At 42.7% G+C, this 14,125-nt stretch overlaps 1 protein-coding gene across 2 annotated transcripts in view; it reads right to left on the minus strand.

Moving 5' to 3' along the window:
- alg9 (ALG9 alpha-1,2-mannosyltransferase) overlaps positions 1-14,125 on the minus strand; it is a 39,176-nt gene that overhangs the window by 14,169 nt on the left and 10,882 nt on the right. For both annotated transcript variants that reach the window (XM_034178411.1, XM_034178412.1), the window contains 4 exons: positions 13,160-13,295; positions 9,713-9,797; positions 9,134-9,239; positions 7,733-7,855 (listed from right to left, as the gene is read on the minus strand). In XM_034178411.1, the coding sequence (XP_034034302.1) occupies positions 7,733-7,855; positions 9,134-9,239; positions 9,713-9,797; positions 13,160-13,295 (450 nt within the window). The remainder of the gene's footprint in view (positions 1-7,732; positions 7,856-9,133; positions 9,240-9,712; positions 9,798-13,159; positions 13,296-14,125) is intronic.

Genomic DNA, 14,125 nt, shown 5'->3' on the forward strand with positions numbered 1-14,125 from the left:
TTCCCCATTTACATGAACAAACTGTAATCTATTAGACAAATATGATTCAAACCACCGCAGCGCAATGCCTTTAATACCTATGACATGCTCTAATCTCTGTAATAAAATTTTATTGTCAACAGTATCAAAAGCAGCACTGAGGTCCAACAGAACAAGCACAGAGATAAGTCCACTGTCCGAAGCCATAAGAAGATCATTTGTAACCTTCACTAATGCTGTTTCTGTACTATGATGAATTCTAAAACCTGACTGAAACTCTTCAAATAGACCATTCCTCTGCAGGTGATCAGTTAGCTGTTTTACAACTACCCTCTCAAGAATCTTTGAGAGAAAAGGAAGGTTGGAGATTGGCCTATAATTAGCTAAGATAGCTGGGTCAAGTGATGGCTTTTTAAGTAATGGTTTAATTACTGCCACCTTAAAGGCCTGTGGTACATAACCAACTAACAAAGATAGATTGATCATATTTAAGATTGAAGCATTAAATAATGGTAGGACTTCCTTGAGCAGTCTGGCAGGAATGGGGTCTAATAAGCATGTTGATGGTTTGGATGAAGTAACTAATGAAAATAACTCAGACAGAACAATCGGAGAGAAAGAGTCTAACCAAATACCGGCATCACTGAAAGCAGCCAAAGATAACGATACATCTTTGGGATGGTTATGAGTAATTTTTTCTCTAATAGTCAAAATTTTGTTAGCAAAGAAAGTCATGAAGTCATTACTAGTTAAAGTTAATGGAATACTCAGCTCAATAGAGCTCTGACTCTTTGTCAGCCTGGCTACAGTGCTGAAAAGAAACCTGGGGTTGTTCTTATTTTCTTCAATTAGTGATGAGTAGAAAGATGTCCTAGCTTCACGAAGGGCTTTCTTATAGAGCAACAAACTCTTTCCAGGCTAAGTGAAGATCTTCTAAATTAGTGAGACGCCATTTCCTCTCCAACTTACGGGTTATCTGCTTTAAGCTACGAGTTTGTGAGTTATACCACGGAGTCAGACACTTCTGATTTAAAGCTCTCTTTTTCAGAGGAGCTACAGCATCCAAAGTTGTCTTCAATGAGGATGTAAAACTATTGACAAGATACTCTAACTCCCTTACAGAGTTTAGGTAGCTACTCTGCTCTGTGTTGGTATATGACATTAGAGAACATAAAGAAGGAATCATATCCTTAAACCTAGTTACAGCGCTTTCTGAAAGACTTCTAGTGTAATGAAACTTATTCCCCACTGCAGGGTAGTCCATCAGGGTAAATGTTATTAAAAAATGATCAGACAAAAGGGAGTTTTCAGGGAATACTGTTAAGTCTTCTATTTCCATACCATAAGTCAGAACAAGATCTAAAATATGATTAAAGTGGTGGGTGGACTCATTTACTTTTTGAGCAAAGCCGATAGAGTCTAATAAAAGATTAAATGCAGTGCTGAGGCTGTCATTCTCAGCATCTGTGTGGATGTTAAAATCGCCCACTATAATTATCTTATCTGAGCTAAGCACTAAGTCAGACAAAAGGTCTGAAAATTCACAGAGAAACTCACAGTAACGACCAGGTGGACGATAGATAATAACAAATAAAACTGGTTTTTGGGACTTCCAATTTGGATGGACAAGACTAAGATACAAGCTTTCAAATGAATTAAAGCTCTGTCTAGGTTTTTGATTAATTAATAAGCTGGAATGGAAGATTGCTGCTAATCCTCCGCCCCGGCCCGTGCTATTAGTGGGTTGTGTTTTATTTTTGGTGCTGTATGCCCTGACAAATTAAGTCATAAACATTGGGAAATTAGCTTGATTTCAACTCAGAACTATCAGCCAATTTTATTCAAATGAATGGGAAAAACTGCACTTTTTACAGCTGGAAATCTGTGTTCTTTGTGAACTTTGATGGTGAATACAATCCCTGGCAATAATTATGGAATCACCGGCCTCGGAGGATGTTCATTCAGTTGTTTAGTTTTGTAGAGAAAAAAAAAAAAAGCAGATCACAGACATGACACAAAACTAAAGTCATTTCAAATGGCAACTTTCTGGCTTTAAGAAACACTATAAGAAATCAGGAAAAATAATTGTGGCAGTCAGTAACAGTTACTTTTTAGACCAAGCAGAGGGAAAAAAATATGGACTCACTCAATTCTGAAGAATAAATTAAGGAATCACCCTGTAAATTTTCATCCCCAAAACTAACACCTGCATCAAATCAGATCTGCTCATTAGTCTGCATCTAAAAAAGAGTGCTCACACCTTGGAGAGCTGTTGCACCAAGTGGACTGACATGAATCATGGCTCCAACAGGAGAGATGTCAATTGAAACAAAGGAGAGGATTATCAAACTCTTAAAAGAAGGTAAATCATCACACAATGTTGCAAAAGATGTTGGTTGTTCACAGTCAGCTGTGTCTAAACTCTGGACCAAATACAAACATGGGAAGGTTGTTAAAGGTAAACATACTGGTAGACCAAGGAAGACATCAAAGCGTCAAGACAGAAAACTTAAAGCAATATGTCTCAAAAATCGAAAATGCACAACAAAACAAATGAGGAACGAATGGGAGGAAACTGGAGTCAACGTCTGACTGAACTGTAAGAAACCGCCTAAAGGAAATGGGATTTACATACAGAAAAGCTAAACGAAAGCCATCATTAACACCTAAACAGAAAAAAAACAAGCTTATAATGGGCTAAGGAAAAGCAATCGTGGACTGTGGATGACTGGATGAAAGTCATATTCAGTGATGAATCTCAAATCTGCATTGGGCAAGGTGATGATGCTGGAACTTCTGTTTGGTGCCGTTCCAATGAGATTTATAAAGATGACTGCCTGAAGAGAACATGTAAATTTCCAGTCATTGATGATATGGGGCTGCATGTCAGGTAAAGGTACTGGGGAGATGGCTGTCACTACATCATCAATAAATGCACAAGTTTACGTTGATATTTTGGACACTTTTCTTATCCCATCAATTGAAAGGATGTTTGGGGATGATGAAATCATTTTTCAAGATGATAATGCATCTTGCCATAGAGCAAAAACTGTGAAAACATTACTTGCAAAAAGACACATAGGGTCAATGTCATGGCCTGCAAATAGTCCGGATCTTAATCCAATTGAAAATCTTTGGTGGAAGTTGAAGAAAGCGGTCCATGACAAGGCTCCAACCTGCAAAGCTGATCTGGCAACAGCAATCAGAGAAAGTTGGAGCCAGATTGATGAAGAGTACTGTTTGTCACTCATTAAGTCCATGCCTCAGAGACTGCAAGCTGTTATAAAAGCCAGAGGTGGTGCAACAAAATACTAGTGATGTGTTGGAGCGTTCTTTTGTTTTTCATGATTCCATAATTTTTTCCTCAGAATTGAGCGATTCCATATTTTTTTTCCCTCTGCTTGGTCTAAAAAAGTAACCGTTACTGACTGCCACAATTTTTTTTTCCTGATTTCTTATAGAGTTTCTTAAAGCCAGAAAGTCGCCATTTGAAATGACTTTAGTTTTGTGTCATGTCTGTGATCTGCTTTTTTTCTACAAAATTAAACAACTGAATGAACATCCTCCGAGGCCGGTGATTCCATAATTTTTGCCAGGGGTTGTACACTGAAATGGTGAACAGGTGTGTTTTGGGAGGGTCCATCAAAACCAGCTGTGATGTTTATTAGTTGCCCAGTTTTCCCACGGACAGGATTTTTGAGACTGAAGTGGAAGTGTTTGGTACCTGCCTTCGAGAAAGAGTGGAGAAATTGCAGCCAGCACAGTGTGAGAAATGGGCTTCAAAGAACACTTGGATCTATTCCTTCAATTTGTGTGTCCAGCAGAACCGTACAGGACTCTAACATATAGTGTGTTGCTTCTCCCATAAGCATGGAACAGAACTTTTTTTTTTTTTCTTCTGCTTAACGGGAGAGCTGTGACGTGGACACCAGCCTGGAGATGAAGTGTCTGTCCCACGCTACACCGGGAGCCGGAGTCACAGAGAAAGAAGAATTTTATCTGTTCCACTTACAAGTGTGAGAACAAGCCGGAGAGAAAGTGACTGGCACTGAAATCTTAACGGGAGAGCCATGACACAGGCACCGGATCAGCCCCCAGCTGTTTAAAGGCATTACCTACTTACCAGATCATGACTGGACGATCAGCAATCAGATCTTTACTGATTGTTATGTGCTCATACAGTTTGCAGGTTTTGAAAAGAGATGACAACTTTGTTCATATACAATTACATACTTTTGATTTTGGTGTACCTGTGATTATGCGGACCTGGTCAGGATGGCCAGGTCCGCATAATCATGGGTATATCGAAATCAAAAGTCTATAACTGCTTTATTATATGGTAAAGAAGAAAATTGGGAGTTTGTCAAACATACTAAAACTGAAAAATCAATCTCAAGTTTCAACTCTTTATTATTACTATCATACTACACCAACTGACATCCCATCGATCGACTGGAGATGCCTGTTAAGTCCGTGACGAAGAGTCATCGGCCTTGTTTTCTTATAAAGTTCGCCATTCGCTTGTCTAGCTTCTGCGTAAAATTGACAGAGTACTCCGTCATGCACCTGTCTGTCATAAGTTTCAAATTTGGGTGCATGTCCCTTTTCAGTGACGTACTTGCGAAGCAGGTTGGCTGCTGACTGTGTATTTCTGCAGGTGTTCTTCGCATCTTTTGTGTGTAAAATTTGTTTTAAGTCAGCGTCGCTAACAAACGCAAACCTGTCTTCTGCCATCTTGTCAACAAACTGACAGTCAAAGTAGGCGTTCTATCGTGTTATCTGACTGGTCATTATTGATAGGCGTCGCTCAATTAGCTAGCGCTATGCTGCACACGCGGTCTACTCGACTCCACCAGCGGTCAACTCGGAAGGTGGTACAGCTCAGAAAGTGGTGAATGGGCCAATCAGAAGTTGGCAAAATCACATACCATATAATAACATATGGAGCAATATGGAACCTGAGCAGGAATTATTCTACATGGCTGCCGTGTGCAAACACAGGAGGAAAACTCAGCGGGATGCATTTCTCGGGGTATGTATTTATTCATACTTTGTGCTTATTCAATTTTATTTAGATGTGTTTAGTGTGTTTTTATTTATATATAATTTTTCTGAATACAAAAAGCAACCCAGACTGACATACTGGTGCAAGTCCATCCATCCATCCATCCATTTTTTTCCGCTTTATCCGGAGTCGTGTCACGGGGGCAGCAGCTCAAGCAAAGCCGCCCAGACCTCCCGATCCACACACAGACGTCCCCCAGCTCCTCCGGGAGAACCCCAAGGCGTTCCCAAGCCAGCCAAGACACGTAGTCCCTCCAGCATGTCCTGGGTCTTCGCCGGGGCCTCCTCCCGATGGGACATGCCCAGAACACCTGTCCAGCGAGGCGTCCAGGGGGCATCCGGAAAAGATGCCCGAGCCACCTCAACTGGCTCCTTTCGACGTGGAGGAGCAGCGGCTCGACTCCGAGCTCCTCACCATATCTCTAAGGGAGTGCCCAGCCACCCTGCGGAGGAAACTCATCTCGGCTGCTTCTACTTGCAATCTTGTTCTTTCAGTCATGAGCATAGGTGAGGATCGGAACATAGATCGATCTGTAAATCGAGAGCTTTGCCCCCCTACTTAGCTCTCTCTTCACCACGATGGTCCGATACAGCGACAGCATCACTGCAGATGCTGCACCGATCGTCTGTCGATCTCATCCATCCGTCCCTCACTCATGAACAAGACCCCGAGATACTTAAACTCCTCCACTTGAGGCAAGGACACTCCACCGACCTGAAGAGGGCAAAGCAGCATTTTTACGGTCGGGAACCATGGCCTCGTATTTGGAGGTGCTGATTTTCATCCCGGACGCTTCACACTCGGCTGCAAACCGCCCCAGTGCACGCTGAAGGTCCTGATTTGACGAAGCCAACAGAACCACATCGTCCGCAAACAGCAGAGACGAGATTCTGTGGTTCCCAAACCAGACCCCCTCTACACCCTGGCTGCGCCTAGAAATTCTGTCCATAAAGACAATGAACAGAACCGGTGACAAAGGGCAGCCCTGGCGGAGGCCAACGTGCACTGGAAACAGGTTTGACTTACTACCGGCAATGCGAACCAAGCTCCTGCTGTGGTCGTACAGGGACCAGATAGCCCTTAGCAAAGGACCCCGGACCCCGTACTCCCGGAGCACCCCCCATAGGGTGCCCCGAGAGACACGGTCAAACACCTTCTCCAGATCCACAAAGCACATGTGGACTGGTTCGGCAAACTACCATGAACCCTCGAGCACCCAATGGAGCGTGTAGAGCTGGTCCAGTGTGCCGCGACCAGGACGAAAACCACACTGCTCCTCCTGAATCCGAGGTTCGACTATCGGTCGAATTTTCCTCTCCAGTACTCTGGAATAGACCTTACCGGGGAGGCTGAGGAGTGTGATCCCCCCTATAGTTGGAACACACCCTCCGGTCCCCCTTCTTAAACAGAGGGACCACCACCCGGTCTGCCAATCCAGAGACACTGTCCCCAACCGCCACGCGATGTTGCAGAGGCGTGTCAGCCAAGACAGTCCCACACCATCCAGAGATTTAAGGTACTCTGGACAGATCATCCACCCCAGGAGCCTTGCCACCGAGGAGCTTTCTAATCACCTCAGTGACTTCGGCCTGGGTAATGGATGAGTCCGCCTCTGAGTCCCCAGTCTCTGCTTCCTCTTCGGAAGACGTGATGATGGGATTGAGGAGATCCTCTAAGTATTCCTTCCACCACCCGACAACATCCCCAGTCAGGGTCAACAGCTCCCCACCCGCACCGTAGACAGTGCTGGTGGAGAGCTGCTTCGGCCTCCTGAGGCGTCGGACAGTTTGCCAGAATTTCTTCGAGGCCGACCGACAGTCCTCCTCCATGGCCTCCCCGAACTCCTCCCAGACCCGAGTTTTTGCCTCTGCGACTGCACGGGCTGCACTACGCTTGGCCTGCCGGTACCTGTCATCTGCCTCCAGGGTCCCACCTACCAACAAAGACAAGTAGGACTCCTTCAGCTTGACAGCATCCCTTACTTCCGGCGTCCACCACCGGGTTCAGGGACTGCCGCCGCGACAGGCACCAGAGACCTTGTGACCACAGCTACGAGCGGCCGCATCAACAATGAAGGTGGAGAACATGGTCCACTCGGACTCCATGTCTCCAACCTCCCCCGGGATCTGGGAGAAGTTCTCCCGGATGTGGGAGTTGAAGACCTCGCTGACAGAGGGTTCTGCCAGTCGTTCCCAGCAGACCCTCACAATACGTTTGGGCCTGCCAGGTCTGACCGGCTTCCTCCCCTCCCACCGGATCCAACTCACCACCAGGTGGTGATCGGTCGACAGCTCAGCCCCTGTCTTCACTCGAGTGTCCGAGACACGTGGCCGAAGGTCAGATGATATGACTACAAAGTCGATCATCGACCTCCGGCTCAGGGTGTCCTGGTGCCACGTGCAGTTCCAAACATGAAACTTTAATTGAACACAAGTGAATGACCTTCACGTAGCTAAAAATTTGCTCCAAATGTTACCTAATGATTCTGGATTAAAATGGCAGTGAATGTGTCGTGGATTTTAATCGCAAGGACTTTGGCTTGCTTTACTTTTATCAGCTATATCATGGCCCACACAAGTTATTTATAATATAGTATATAATTTTTAAAAAGATAACATTGACTACTGACTTTCCTATTTCAGAAATAAATACATTTTAGTGAAAGCTTAGGAAACAACCAGAGCTCACCATTGAACCTGTGCAACAGCGTTTCCATGAGCGCTGTGAGCGGTAGAGCAAACAGCGCCAGAGCAAACACCAGGTTGAAGTTCAAGAACCCGTTCACAAAGTAGAAATGCCAAGGCTCTGTACCTGAAAATTAAACAACATAACAGCAACAACATTAATAATAATAATAATCATAATAATGTCTTCAAAATAATTTGTAAACTAAGATTATATGATTGTAGTACTGATGGTGAGGGATTGAAGCGAATGAGCGGGGGATGTGGTATGGAGCTTTAGAAAATTTGAAGTAAGAGGAGAGAGTAAGTTTAAATAGTAAAGAACGTAAGTTTCCTTTGATAAAAGTATACTTTACAAGACAGAGAAACGCATTTTACATCAGATGATCCTGTACACACTTATCAGCTATGTGGAAACCTTGTGAGAATATGTGGACATAAACAAGACAAGATCAATCAGAGATTCCTGACGTCCACGAATCTGGATCACCTCCCAAATTCAGTTGAGTCTTCCATGCCCTAATATCTATCTGTGCCGCAAATTTAGTGAGAATCCATAAAGTAGTTTTGACGTAATCCTTCAAAGCCTATATAAAATGAAATCTTGATCCAAAATCCAGATCACCTCTAAAATTTAATTAAGGTTTCCATGGCCTAATATGTATCTGTGGTGAAAATTTTGTCAAAATCCCTGCAGTAGTTTTGACATAATCCTGCTAACAGCAATCCTTCAAAGCCAACATAAAGTGAAACTTGATCCAGAATCTGGATCCAGATCACCTCCAAAATTTAATGGAGCCTCCTATGGCCGAATATCTATCTGCGGTGAAAACTTAATAAAAATCTGTGCAGTAGTTTTGATGTAATCCTGCTAAAAGACAGACAGACCAATTTTATAGTAATAATTTTATAAATAGATTTTATCACGTCCTTGGCGGACATAATGATCCAAGACAGTGTCGCAGACTGATTAACAGCAATGTGCAGTCGGAAAAGCATTAAATCAATTCCGTATAAGCTATCTGGCTGTCTATTTGTTGTGGTTTATGTATTTTTGGAGTAGCCACACAGTTTCTAATGAACAGGAACATTGTTTTAGCATATTATAAATGGCATCTAAGGCTACAATCAGCATGTTGGGAAAAGGGTGCACACCAAAAGTATGAGGGTACAGCACCCATGTTCTCTGGTTTAGGAAAACCCATGGTATTTCTAAGTTAATCAAGCCTATTATTGGCACCTAAACAAAGATGATTTGCTTTTTGTAACCACAGCAAAATTTTATACGATAATTTTGATGACTGCACTCCCTCTAGAGTCCATACAAATAACTGTCTTTAAAACAAAGTCTTTACAACTGATGTTACAGAGCCTGTTATTAATTCTGTGTGTTTTTATAAATTACCATACAGATCAGGTCCATGTGGTGTGAACACATTATACAGTAGAATATTTAGTGGAGCAATGACCAGTTTGCCGTAAAAGAAAGAATCTACTGCCACCAAGGGTACCTGAGAGAAATACAGACAGACACACACACACACACAAAACAAATAAATAGAAGGGAAAATATCATTAATGTACATTAAGCATTAGCAATGCCTCTATTATCTAATTTAGAGACAATTACAGATTATTCACACACTAAATGATGCTTACATGCATGCACAAACACACAGAAGTGTATAGGTTTCAAAGACCACTATTACTGTAAATAAAGATTAAAATAGTACTGCAATACTTAAATGAATTGTTTTAACATTCTAACATATGTGCAAAAAAACCTCAGGCCTTTCAACTACAGACCAGAATCTTTCACTGGGAAATTTAACTGAAAAGTGCAGCAAAACAATAACAATGCACATGCAAACCAAATTTTAAATTCATTTTTGATCTCCCCAATGCAGACTAGTGCAATGTTTCACAATAAGGTATTGATTATACACATACATTAATTTTTACATCCATTTTAGAGTTTTCTCACCAGTAGTAGGAGCAGAGCAACAGTTGTCCAGATGATAAAATCTTTCCACTGCCTCTTCAACACCAGGTCAAAGGCAATAGGAATCCTGCAGACGGGAGAAAAAAAATTAATATAATTTACTCTCTTAAATAATGAAGTAAGACAGTTCCATACTCATCCCTGAATCTTGGAGATGAGCTTGCTTGAGTAGCACACAATGATGACATAAGGTGGTGAGTTCGATTCCTCACCACCTTATGTCACTCCAACTGAAACCAGTCAGGTCCTCCTTTTTCAGGTGGGTGAGCTGGAGGACGCCATCAGGTGCCAGCCCCAGATAGGACATGAACTAGTGACCATATGCACAGAGGGTTGACAGTCCAACCACAGCTGGAGCACAGAGGCTTAAATAGGGAGAAAATGATGACTGTATTTCAGAAATGACACAGAGTATAAAACAGATATTATGTTATATTATTATGCAGAAGAGACTATCATGCTCCAAGACTGGTTTAAAAACTTTCATTTTCTCTCCACAGGTGAAAAAGATGCTCTAGTATTTCTTACTCTCCTAGCCAGAAGGCTAATAATGATTAATTGGAAATCTCCAGTACCTCCTTCCTATAGTCTTTGGATAAAAGATGTTCTTCATTTTCTTAAACTTAAAAAATAAATAAATAAATAAAAAATAGATTCTCAAGGATAACTTTTTGGATAGTGTGGCGAGTGTCATGGTCTGCCTCCCTGTCCCGTTTTAACCCCGTTTGTAGTTCTGAGTTTTTTCCCTCAGATGGCGCACTCAGAGCCGAATCATACCTGCTGTGCTTCACCGCTCAGCACAGCCACTCACCTGCCATGCATGAGCAGCTGATGAGGAGCGGGATATATAAACCCAGGCTTTCAGCTCACTCTTGGCTGGATTCTTGGTTGGTTTTCCTTTCCTGAGGTCAGATTCTCTGTGATCACTGATCCATGATCCAAGAGCCAACTCAGATTCTTCCAGGAGCTTCACCGAGACTCCTGACCTTGACCTCATCTTCCTGCTGCTCCCATGCGCTAAGGTGATGGAGCTTCCCACAGCGAAACTCAAGGTAACCTGGTCAGCTCTGTAATTAACGTATTAGAGCAAACTGTCTTTCCTGGTGTTCCAGATGCTATCCTGTGCAGCTCCCACGCTGTCCTGGTTCCTGGCTCAAAAATATAAGAGCTTCACCGAGACTCCTGACCTTCACCTCGACTTCCTGCTGCTCCCATGCGCTAAGACGACGGAGCTTCCCGCAGCTAAACTCAACGTAGCCTGGTCAGCTCTGTAATTTCCGTATTAGAGCGAATGGTCTTTCCTGCACAGCTCCCACACTGCCCTGGTTCCTGGCTCCCAGCTATCTGCACAGCAACGTCACTTTGGAACTCTACGGCTCTCAGCTCAGAGTACGCGCCTCTGCTCCACTCCAGTTACGTTCCTTCATGTCTCAGTGGGATTCCATTCTCACTCCTTCCTGCCTGTGACTGTGCATGTTAAAGAACTATTCCAAGAACTCTTCCTAAGAACTGTATGAACTCTGACTTTGAACAGTTAAGAACTTTCCAAGCCATCAAGTCCCGCTTAATTGGAACTGAGTCACAGACATGTGGCACTTGACCTCTGAGGATAATTCATGAACTGTGAACGATTCCTGTACAGTAAACCTTATTTCCTAAGGCACCTTTCACACTGGCGTATTCGTAGAGCTACGTACTGTGGAGTTGTGTTTCATTTAGGTACACCCGAAATGCACGCGTACTCAGCCTTTTTCCATGTTTGCAGATCTTCTTGAAGCTGCGTGTGTTTGCTTTTTAATGTGTGCACACAGGCGCATGTACCTTGCCGCTGTTTAAAACCAGTTCCCTCCTGCCGGCTGTGCAGAACACATCACTGCACTTGGAAAACAGTGGACTGTATCATGAGGGTTTTACAGTTATGTAGCCAAAGCTGCTATTTTCTGCCTCTGTGGAAGTGCGCTCTGTTCTCTACTGCACGGTGTGGTGCGGCTCAGAAACAGAGTCATTTAACATTATTATTATTTTTTGTCTTGGTGGATCATTTCCATTGTGTACAGATGCTGCTGAGTCTGGTTGTGGTAAAGGCTGCTGTAAATGAAGCACTGTGACTAGTTAAAATTTTAAAGCTCCGGTTGCTCCAATCAGATCCGCTGATTTGATCAGACCTGATCGATCAGGGCATCTGATGAGCGCACCGACGGCGCATTTATTTTAAAGAAGAGTCACAGCGCTTATTGTTTGATTAGAGACACACACAGACAGAGAGAGAGAGACACACACACACACAGACAGAGAGAGAGAGAGAGAGAGGACTGAGTTGAGGTTCGATTCCCTGTTCTGAACATACACACGTGCTGTGGGATCCTGTTCTTATGTTCTCCAGCTGAATCATTCTGGATGCAGCACTTAGTTTTTCATTGTGTACAGGAGCACTGTGTTGCACAGACTTGCATGCAGTAACGCTATGCTGCACAGACCTGCTTAAAACTGTGTCCGGCGCTCTACGCTAAAGAAAATTAAGCACGTTTAATTTCTTCAGTCCTACCCGCATAGCGCTCAACATACTGCTGCGTAGGGAGAAAAAACTCAGTGTAGAGCTTCTAAAAGTGGGGGGAGAGCTGCTCAACTCGGCATAGACGATACGCCACAATAGGAAGCTCTACGAATACGCCAGTGTGAAAGGGGCTTAAGAGGAAAACATTATTTCGAGAACTGTGAACACTTCTGTTTTAAGCCTCCTGTGAACTGTTTATTGTTTAAGGTTTCCAGTGTTATAAGTACAATGACTCAACATCTCTCTCCTCCGTTCTCTTAGACATTCCTTGTCCTCGGCTCTGTGCGTCCCTCCTGGTCCTGGCTCCAGAACTGAAACCTGCAGCACCCTAATTTCCACCGCTACAAGCGGGCACAGTCTTGACTCAGCAGGCCATCTAACCAGCACAGCTTTGTTCTTTCTTCTTATAAATAAATATCTTTTTGTTCACAACGCCTTCTGTTCCTTGCTCCCTGCATGTAAGTCCACTGCCAAGTACCGGTCCAGTCCCATCCAGAGCTCTAACTATAACAGCGAGTCTTCTTTCAATATGATGAGAGAATCAATTTTCCATTCATTCCTTCCTGATTCAATTTGGGCTTGGTGGTTGGTTACCCCCTATTGTATTTAATGTATTCAATTGCAGGTGAGACAGTTAATTGTTGGCTTTGTAATATATGAAATGTTTCTTTTATAACTATATTCTCTTTTCCTTAAAAAAAAAAAAAAATTTGTTTAGTGTCACCTAAAACATTCAAAGTCAAAACAGCCAACAGAACATATACGCTTACATAATTTGTGCTATTCTGATTCAGCCCATTGTTCTTGTCATAACCATAGCAATCTAAACCTTATAACATTATTGCCAAAAAAATTATTTTACATTATGAACTTACCCAATCAAAGCAGAGAATGGCCAACCAACAATGGCACCAGCAGCCACACCCAGAATTGCTAATGGTGTTGAGTCCTGAAACCAACCTGTCATGGCAACTAGCGTCGTATACATACAGAAAGAAGAGGGAAGGAAAGCTGAAAAGAAAAAAAACAGCAGGGATAAATCACAGAAAATAAAAATGAAGCAGAAATCAATTACAAAAATGAGCTGTAGTCTCAAAGTATAATGTTGTCTGTGCAGAAAAATAAATTCAGATAAGCTTCAGGATATCAGGTATAGAGTTAAAAAAAAAAAAAAAAAAAAAAAAAAAAAAAAAAAAAAAAAAAAAAAGACTGTCAACCTCTCACATCTCTAAAGATACTTCAGTCCGACCAGCCCATTTTGGGGAAAGAGTTAAAGCCAGAAAGTGAAACCTCTTTCAATTGAATTTAAGAACCCCTTCAGACTGGGGATTGCAATCCAGCTCGGCAGGTTTTCTCTGAATCTGAACAGCGGAGATGGGATTTTAGCTGAACTGTTTTCGATCCGGCTCAACCCACCCCTGTAAACTGCATTTGGGCGAGATTCGCTGCAGTCTAAATACAAATTTGGCTAGAATCCAGCAATCTCTGGTTTATGACATCAGACTACATCTGTGCACCCACAGTGTCTTCTCCAATTGAGCCCTCAGTAAAGCACACAACCTTTCGCCGGGCCACAGAAACAGATGTGCATGCACGCGCGCACACACACACCCATTCTGATGTCACCATCAGAAAACAATCACAGTAGCCATAACAGCAGAATTTATGTCACCTGCAGGATCACATGGCTTAAAAAGTTAACTTTCTGTGAGATTATTAATGAATTCCTTTCTTAAATATCACACAAATTCACATTTACCTGTTTAAAGACAGATGACTCTCTGCACTTAAATAATCCATCAAGCTGTCCGTTATTACTCCCTATTAAAAATAAAACACAA

Source organism: Thalassophryne amazonica, chromosome 9, assembly GCF_902500255.1.
Source record: "Thalassophryne amazonica chromosome 9, fThaAma1.1, whole genome shotgun sequence".
Lineage (NCBI taxonomy): Eukaryota > Metazoa > Chordata > Actinopteri > Batrachoidiformes > Batrachoididae > Thalassophryne > Thalassophryne amazonica.